Raw genomic sequence first — 10,000 nt, forward strand, 5'->3', positions numbered from 1 at the left:
GTGTGTGTGTGTGTGTGTGTGTAGGGGAGAGAGAGAGAGAGAGAGAAGCACACTTCATAGTAACATTCAGACAACAGACAAAAGTCGCACAACAGCTAATGTAGAGCCAGCAAGCCATGCACTGAGTGCACCGTTTGGTAAATTGTGTTTTCTGTTGATCTGTTCGGTTTCATGCTGATCTGAAGTGACACGATTAAAATCATTTCTGTGGGATGTTTTCCAGTGGTCTTTATGTCTGCTAACGTGTGTGTGCATGTATGTGTATGCGTTTGTATGTGAGTGTGTGTGTGTGTGTGTGTGTAATCAACAAACCTGATCTCTGCTCCTGTTGATTCGATCAGTCATCAGCTCCACTGTGTTCTTCTCCTCCTCCAGCTCCATCTCCAAATGCTTCAACTTATCCTACACACACACACACACATATATTATCAAACAAACATACAAACATACAGTAAATACATTCTCTCCCGGCATCAGACTGGCAAGGAAAAATCAGAGCGGAAACCCTGACAAATGCAGTCACACACACACACACAAACACAGGGGCACACACACACACACACACACACACACACACACACACACACACACACACACACACACACGTACTGTACCTCCATGCTGCGCATCTCCCGGGCCTTGTCACTCTGGCTGCCGCGTTGGTTCTCTACCTCCACCTCCAGGTGGCGCAGGCGATTGGTCAGCAGCTCCCTGTCCAGCAAAGCATTGTCCTTCTCCTCACTACACGCAATGTACTCCTTCTTCTGCCGAGACAGCTGCGCACACACACACACACACACTCGTGTAAAAACGCAAGTATGCCTACCGTATACAAACAATAACTTTTCTTTTCCAACATCTCATGTTTGACACCATGCTGTTTTTAGTGTCTGTGCAAGTCATTATTTGTATAAGTCACTATTGAACACAGCTGTTTTAGGCAATACTCTTGATCATGGTTTACAACTGATGGAAAATCTAGAACCTCAAAATATTAGAATAAGAAATATATTACAGAACTGTCGATCTGATGAGCTCTAGTCATCTAATTAAGTCAAAACACCTAAAAAAGTCTCCTGAGCCTCTAATCTCTGTCTGGGCAGAGCAATGGACTTTTCCCTGATATTCAGCTGTTTTGAGATGCACCTGTCTGTAGTGGTCAGACTGTTGGTCAGTACTGTATGTATCCCTGCCTCCTCTGCACCAGCAAAACAGAGACGACCAGACGGGGATTCAGGTGAGTCTCACTTTAGTGTGCGCTCACTTTAACTGTTACCTCTTTCCTCCCTCCCTTTCTCTCAAACGCCCTCTGTCATTTGGACTAAATGGACTATTTTGAAGCATTAATTGTGCAGACAAAACTTCACATGTGGAGAGTGTTTGAGCTCTGTGCTCTGGACTGAAACTAAGCACTGGATTCGGCGGGGGAAGAGATGACCTAGTCAGGAGTCAGCGCCCTCCCTCCCTTCACCTTCATCTGGGGCCAAGCCACTCCCCTTTGGGCTCCAGTTGGAATGTTGGTCCTAGAGTAACTCTACTGCCCACTGCACTGCCACGTCACCCCAACAGGGGTTTTAATATGGGCTACTTTTTATTGCTACTTGGTTTCCTTATGACTGTTCATAAAGGAGCCTTAAAACTGCAGGATCAAACGCCAAGCCTCTCAGTCTCTCGGCGGAGATGAGGCCTTGCAGCCCTGACAGACTGACAACAGGCCTTTCAAAAAGCGAATTCCCACACATTAAAACGCAGACACACATTATCATTCTCATCCGCACAAAGGACAAAAGTCAAAGTCTCTCTTGTTTGCAGTGCTATTTCTATCTAGTCCATGTGCTCATATAGTCTGCAGATGGAACTGGGTTTACCCAGATTAACCCAGGACAGATGGGGCTGGTTTACCCAGTTTAAGCCAGGACAACTCAGTATTGGTTCACCCAGTTTAACCCAGGACAACTCTGTGCTGCAGATGGGGCTGGGTTTACCCAGTTAAACCCAGGACAGATGGGGCTGGTTTACCCAGTTTAACCCAGGACAACTCTGTACTGCAGATGGGGCTGGTTTACCCTGTTTAACCCAGGACAGATGGGGCTTGTTTACCCAGTTTAACCCAGGTTTATCCCAGGGCAACTCTGGTTTACCCAGTTTAACTTAGGACAACTCTGGGTTTAATCCTGGCTTAACCCAGGACATCTCTGTACTGCAGATGGGGCTGGGTTTACCCAGTTTAACCCAGGAGAGATGGGGCTGGTTTACCCAGTTTAACCCAGGACAACTCTGGTTTACCCAGTTTAATTTAGGACAACTCTGGGTTTAACCCTGGTTTAACCCAGGACTATCTGACCAGCCCTATCTGCAGTACAGAGTTGTCCCGGGTTAAACTGGGTCCACTGAAGCCTCTCCTCAGGTAACCAACACAATGGATACACAATGAGGCCATATTCTCTCTCTCTCTCTCTCTCTCATATCATAAGCCACCCTTTTTTTCCTCTCTCCTCTCTCTATCTCTCCATCTCCCCGCTCACCTCGTCCTGGACGGAGCGCAGCGCACTCTGGGCCTTCTCCAGCTCGACCAGGCGCTCTCGGCCCAGCTTCTGGTGCTCCTGCTGCTCGCGGCGGCCGCGCTCCCTCTGCTCCTCCAGCTGCACCTGCACCGCCTCCACTGCCTTACGGCCGTCCGCCGACGCCTGATCAAGCTGCAGGGGAGGGGGGGGGGGGGGGGGGGGTGAGTGGTTTCTCTATCACAAAGCCTTGTCGTCACGTCAACATTCATCTCTTGCCACACAAAAATAGGCTATTTAGTGGGATAGATTTTACAACTACAACCATTCATATTCAGTCAGTCACGGAAGCTTTTATCCAAAGCCGTTTACCAAAAAGAGCTGCTAATTGATTTAGATTTTAAAAAAAAATTGTCTAAAAAATTCCCCATTTGTAGGGAGCTGTGGGCAAGCTGCAACCAGACATACTTACAGTTACAAAGCCTTTCTTTGATCTAGACACACACACACACACACACACACACACACACACACACCTCCTTGGTGAGTCTGTCCAGTGTTTTCTCGGCCTGTCTCTTCTGATCCTCCAGCAGGCCGTTCTCCTTGCGCAGCGACTCTCTCTCCCGCTCTCCCTCCTCCAGCCGGAAGGTCAGCGCCTCCCGCTCCCTGCCCAGCTTGGAGCTGCCACGCCGGGCCTCGTCCAGCTGGGCCTTCAGCCTCTCCACCTCCTGCTGGAGCTCCTGCTCGGCCTCTGAACTCTGGCACTCGCGCTCCTGCAGCTGGGACTGAGAGAGAGAGAGAGACATATGCTAGATGCTGGTTACACACACACACTCAGGGAGTGCATATGTCCTCTCGCTCCATGCTGACCTGTGACTGTGAGTGCTGAGCGTGTGTGTGTATACTGTATGCTTTCTCTTCCTCTTCTTCACCCTCTGGTCTCCGTAGTTTGTGTGTGTGTGTGTGTGTGTGTGTGTGTGTGTGTGTGTGTGTGTGTGTGTGTGTGTGAATATTTCAATTTCAACTACATTTTTCTAATAGAGCACATAAATATTACATATGTCTTATGGCGCTTTACAGAGTGTTGAACATTCAGAGAGCCCATGAGTAACAGGGGCGAGGAAAAACTCCCTAGGAGACAACTCGGACAGATCCAAGACTCAAGGGCCCAACCCATCTGCCTAGGGTCAGTTACAGTACAGTAAGGTCATTTAGTGTCTGAAAGTTCAAATAGTCCAGTGTAAGGAATAATTTGTCCATAGGAATTCGGAATTGTCATAGGGAAAGTAATGGGTCGCTAGGGTGCGTGGGCCAGGAATCTGGGCAAGGGGACAGCAACTGGCAATGGTAGGGCAGTCATAGGGATGGGACTTCAGGTGAGATGAGGGCCAGACACAAGGATGGCTGATGACTGGTGATTTACCTCAGGTGAGGTATGAGGTAAGGAAGAGAAATAAAGATATGTGTGTGTGTGTGTGTGTGTGTGTGTATATTCACCTCAAGTCGTGTGAGCTTCTCTCTGAGGCGTGTGTGTGCGTCCTCCTGCTCCTCTCTCTGGTCTCTGAGCGTGTGCAGCTGCGTCTGCGCAGACAGCAGTCGCTCTCGCTCCGTCTGCAGCTCCTCGTCTCGCTCCGCCAGGCGCCCGCGCACTTGCTCCGCCTCCGACTGCGCATCCTTCAGCTCCACGCGCAGCGCCTCCACCAATGAGGGCTCAGCTAGCTGCAAGGGGGGCAGGACATAACTACACTTAGGGGAGGGATCAAAGATGGCCTAACAGGAAGTAAGAACTACAGGGTTGACAGTTTTGGCCAACTACATTAGACTTGAATTAGACACAATTCTCTACAAGTTCACAGAATATCAGGTTTTAGACATATGCCAGCATAACATATGGAGCTTTTCCACTGCATGGTATCAACTCAACTCGACTCGCTTTTTTTTGTTTTCCTTTAGCAGAAACCTGGTACCATTTTTGGCATCACCTCCGTTGAGGTTCCAAGCGAGCTGAGCCGGTACCAAAAGGTGACGTTAACGACATTACAGTTGTTTTCTTCAGCGTTGCTATTAGTGTTGTCACGATACCAAAATTATGACTTCGATTCGATACCTGCCATAAATACCTCGATAGTCGATACTGAACCGATACCACGGTGAAATTCTAAAATATCTGGAAAAAAGATCAATAATGGTCTGGTTCGGTTTCACTTTAACCAGCTTGTTCCTGTCCGGGGTTTTTTTGAGCAAATTACACTAATAATATAATAATTATCATTCCCCAGAGCTAGTATGAGCATAATCTCTTGTTTGTTAACATATTTGCCGGCCACTTTTCTTTAAAATTTCCTGTAAAAGGAGTGGACAAGTTAGCCTACTTTATATTTCATGAGTTTGATTGTCTGACTTGCAGAAACCATTCTTTATAATAGTTATATCCAGACAATATGCTCAGTTGGACGCAAACCTCCACCAGGTGTAGAGAAATGTGAGTTTAATTTAATACACTAGTGTGCAGGTCAATTCTGGGCTCATCATAAAGTCACCCCACGTTCATTATTTTTTAGTCAGTAGTTTTTTATTGTTTGTTAAATTACACGTGTTGTGTTGTTACAAATTACACGTAGGCTATTAAAATTATAAGCAAGTTAGCCTACTACTTGGCTATGCTATTCAGGGGGCCATCTGATGACGCCTACATGAGGTCTAGCCTAGCCTACTGAGTTAATGGAATGTCGTTCATGGCTAATAAATTAACGTTTGGACTCAATACATTCTGGCTATGGGCTCTACTAAGAGAATTTCAGGTGGCCTAGCTAGCTTATATCTAAGAAATAATAAATAAAAAAAAGGCAGACTACATGCCATGATAAATATTACCAGAACTGATTGAATGTTAAATAGATCGTTTGCAAGTTATGCTAAAGTTACAATTATCAGCGTGAACATTGAGTCATCTTGCAAACAGACAAACAGTAAACCCCGATGAAAATATACCTCCGTCAAGGAGGTTTCTATGCTTACTGTCGCTATACCTCGTCAAAATTCAGTGTTGAAAAAATAGTTTTCCAATAAGCCTACAGGATACACCACACGCGTTTATTAGGCTATAGTTTGTGGATACGATTGGGGATCATGGTGTTTTCAATCACTTTCGCTGACCTCTCGGTCTTTGAATTCTTTGTAAAGTTCGGAATGTCTGTCCGCAAGGTGCTGTGCGAAGTTGGACGTTGCCTGCATGCTTTTGTAAACATCTCTTGTGTCTGTGGGCTTGCCTTCACTGTCGACACATGCGAAATAGCTCTAGACTTCAGTTCGCCCGTCTATTTGATCAGCAAGCCGAGGACGGTCGGCAGGCGCTCCTGAACCTGTAGCCATCTCTCTCCCTATCGCTCACTCACAGCCTGCTGCACACACTGTGGCTGCGTGTGAGGGGAAAGTTAGCCACGCCCACTAGTCTCTGCGTTCAAGGAGCAGACTGATAGTTGGAGCAGCTCCTTGCACAGACACGGAAAGTTATTTTTTAATAAAGTATCGATTCTAAAAACGTCGGAAATCGTATCGTTTTTTGCGTTAAGGCATCGTGATACCTTTCTAGTATCGGTATATCGTGCAACACTAGTTGCTATGGCAATCGGCTAGCTTATGGGGCTACTCTGTTGCAGTGGAAAACGAACACTCGGTACGAAAATCGAGTAGAGTCGAGCTGAGCTGATACCATGCAGTGGAAAACCCCCATTAGTGTCCAGGAAACACTTGTGTGTTTTCTAAGTTACACTCATCAGTATGCACATAGAAACACACACACACACTGGTCCCAGCTGTGGCGCAACTGGCTGGGCCACCCCGACTCTCTCTCCCATTAACTTCCTGTCATTCTACACTGTCCTATAACATTAAAGGCAAAAAAAAAACCAAAACATATACTTAAAAAACACACACACACACACACACACACACACACACACACACACACACACACACACACACACACACACACACACACACACACACACACACACACACACACACACACACACACACACACACACACACACACACACACACACACACACACACACACACACACACACACACACACACACACACACACACACACACACACACACACACACCTTCTTGGCTTTCTCGTGTGCTTTGGCCAGCTCGTCCTTGTCGCGGCGCGTCTGCTCCCGGAGGCGCTCCAGCTCGTAGGTGAGCTCGGCCTCCTGCTCCTGGTGGCCCTTCTTCAGGGTCACGACCTCCATCAGCTTCTTGTCCCGCTCCGACCTCATCTTGTCCACCTCCGCCTGCGCCTCCTTCAGGTCGGCACGGCAACGCTCCAGCTCCTGGGAGGGAGAGCGGGATTTTGGCCGTCAGAAAAGTTACAGCAACATGATGTGTGTTGTGTTTACTATGTCTAGCTGTGAGTATATGGTAAGATATTTGACATTTTAGTTGCAAACAGTGCGCACATCCAAATAAAGGTGCAGGAGCCAAAAAGTTAAGATCCAAAACAAAAGAGTAAAAGGTCCGCACACCTGCTCTCACTTAATTTACTTTATTAAAGATAGGTAACGTTTCGAGCCGCGTGGCTCTTCTTCAGACTAGAAGATATTTGACATTGACACATGATAGACTCTCATGTGAATGTGCATGTGTGTCTATCTATGTGTGTGAGTGTGAGTGTACATCAGCATGTACATTTATTATCCCTTTGGGATCAATAAAGTATCTATCTTATCTATCTATCTATCCATCTATCTCTGTGTGTGTGTGTGTGTGTGTGTGTGTGTGTGTGTGTGTGTGTGTGTGTGTGTGTGTGAGAAAGTGTGAATGAGAACCTTTTTGAGTGCATCTGCTTGTTTGGGGTCGGGCATTTGCTGTTTCATGAAGTCCACTTTCTCCTGCAGCTCCTTGAGCTCCTCTTCAAACTCGTCCTTCTCCAGACGAGCCTGAAGCAGCCTGCCACACACACACAGCCAGACAGCACCAACAGGTAAGAGTCTCAATCACACCTGTGACGCCGCCAACAACCAATCACAACTACACACCTCAATCACAAAATAACATTGGAGCAGGTCATGTTAGATAATCCATCATATCACATTAAAGAAGAGATCAGTACAGTTAATGTTGTGTTATCATACAGTAGAATTATCATAAAGTTCATAAAGTTGATTCATTTTTTTAACTTCATAAAGTTGCAATACATGAATCTGCAATATTCAGCACAAAAAAACATTAACATTAAAAGGGTAGTTCAAATCACAATAAAAATGCAATCCACTTTTTGAAGGATTAAATATGACACTGAAGACACATAAACCTGCATATAGAGGCCTGCATTTGAAGATTGATTTCTCTAGTGATCAGGTTATCTTATGAGAGTAAACAAGTGTCCATATGGCATCTGCTTTGAGTCATCTCTAGTAAAATCATTGTTTTTAAAATGTTAAAAATGAGCATAAAGATCCAATTACGCAGAAACTGTGACTAGAAAGAGGGGTGCAACGGTTGACCATTTTAAAAGACTTAATGGTAAAGTCCTGTGCATGAATGCACATACAACAGTATTTTCTAATTGCTTTCTAAATACTAGCACAGTGTTTTATATCACACTAGGGCACAATCATATGTGCTCTATAGGAATACCATTGCATATACCAGTATGATGCAATATCACTGTCATACAGTATGTTTGTCTCAAATGATGCCATCATTGTGACAATTACAGGGGAGCTACACCAGGAACGTAACTGAGGCGTTACGTTCACGACGCGTATGCTGCACAGCAGTTAATAATCACTATGATCAATGGAAGTAGCGACAGTGGGGCGTACATTCGAAAAAAATAGACCAGTCTTCTGAAATGGATTTTGCGAGTCGCGAACGGAACGCTTCAGTTACGTGCCTAATGTAGCTCCCCTGTTAGCCTCATGAGTCGACCACTGCACCCCTCTGTAAGTCTAGTCTACTCTAGTCTACTGCCATCTCTCTCTCTCAGCCTCACGGTGGACTGCTGCTGGGACTTGAGCCCTCCTCTCTGCTGGAGCAGCATGCATCAGGAATGGAAAGAAACATACAGGTGAATAAGAACACACACACACACACACACACACACACACACACACACACACACACACAAATAAAGCCTACCACTGGTTTTACCATAGATATAGACTATCTATGGGCTGATACACACAATAGTACACCCACACACTGACAACACTACATTACACATACGCTGCATGGTGAAGCCCATGTCCCCATGTACTTGTATTGTTGCAAATTATTTATACATAACCAAGAAGCATCATTTCTTGTGCAGAGATCTCTGGCATGAAAAATGCATAACTGCAGAGGTTCATGTGATTCCACGGTGTGAAGTATACACATGTCATGTAATCTGAACAGTGGGCGTTAAGATGGTTAAGATGCGACAAAGAGGAATATCAAAGGGACTACACATCCACAGGAAGAATGTTGAACCTACAAGAAGTATGTACTGTATGCTACAGAAAGACCCACAAAGTAGAGAGGCTTTGAGCCTGAACTTGTCAAGTGCTTTTGTATGTGTGCTCATGTGTGCAAAGCACTCCACCTGTGACAGGACTTGTGTGTACGTGCGTGTGTGTGTGTGTGTACTGTATGTACCGGTATGTGTCTCTGTGTGTTATGTCTGTCTATCTTGCTCTTACACAAGCACTAATCTCATGTTTTGAAATTGCCAATTTTAAGCATTTATTCTATTTATTAATCATTTATAATTATTAATATATAATAATTAATTCTAATAATTAATTAGAATCTTTGACCTTTTTTGTGCCCTCTACAGGTGCAATACAATAGGATGGTGACCAGGAGGTGGCGTGGGTGACTGAGAGCCCACAGCTTAACACACTCACTCTTGTTTGGTGGAGCACAGCTCATCTCTGATGTTCTGGAATAGACCCCTCCAGAGAGAGTGTGTGTGTGTGTGTGTGTGTGTGTGTGTGTGTGTGTGTGTGTGTGTGTGTGTGTGTGTGTGTGTGTGTGTGTGTGTGTCACACACTCACTCTTGCTTGGTGGAGCGCAGCTCATCCCTGCTGCTCTGGAACTGGCCCCTCCAGTGTTCGCCCTCCTCCCTGCTCTCCTCCAGCTGCTGCTGCAAGGACCTCACCGAGCTGTTCACTCGCTGCCGCTCCGCCTCGATACCAGCCTGAGACTGGGGAGGGGGACAACCAGAGGGAGAGAGGGAGAGAGGGAGAGGGGGAGAGAGGGAGAGAGAGAGGGACAAAGAAAGTGAAAGAAAGAAAGAAGAGGAAAAAGTTGCAAACAGAGGAACAGTGACAAAGCATTAATCATATACAGTATTTTTGTGATTTACTAATCTATAATCTGCACTGATCTGTATATCCTTGTGTTTCACAGCAAAGCAATCCATACAGATTATCACCAGCTGAGGGCAGCAATACTCTACAATAGTATTTAGGGTCTGACATTGAAAGGTACTGTCGGCCTCG

At 45.8% G+C, this 10,000-nt stretch overlaps 1 protein-coding gene across 2 annotated transcripts in view; it reads right to left on the reverse strand.

Annotated features, from left to right (window-relative positions):
* LOC134083016 (cingulin) overlaps positions 1 to 10,000 on the reverse strand; it is a 39,531-nt gene that overhangs the window by 5,546 nt on the left and 23,985 nt on the right. For both annotated transcript variants that reach the window (XM_062539109.1, XM_062539110.1), the window contains exons 9-16: positions 9,554 to 9,702; positions 7,340 to 7,460; positions 6,632 to 6,844; positions 3,999 to 4,220; positions 3,038 to 3,286; positions 2,526 to 2,696; positions 615 to 776; positions 313 to 402 (exon numbers count right to left, since the gene is read on the reverse strand). In XM_062539109.1, coding sequence (XP_062395093.1) covers positions 313 to 402; positions 615 to 776; positions 2,526 to 2,696; positions 3,038 to 3,286; positions 3,999 to 4,220; positions 6,632 to 6,844; positions 7,340 to 7,460; positions 9,554 to 9,702 — 1,377 coding nt within the window. The remainder of the gene's footprint in view (positions 1 to 312; positions 403 to 614; positions 777 to 2,525; positions 2,697 to 3,037; positions 3,287 to 3,998; positions 4,221 to 6,631; positions 6,845 to 7,339; positions 7,461 to 9,553; positions 9,703 to 10,000) is intronic.

This window comes from Sardina pilchardus, chromosome 6 (genome assembly GCF_963854185.1).
Source record: "Sardina pilchardus chromosome 6, fSarPil1.1, whole genome shotgun sequence".
Classification (NCBI taxonomy): domain Eukaryota; kingdom Metazoa; phylum Chordata; class Actinopteri; order Clupeiformes; family Clupeidae; genus Sardina; species Sardina pilchardus.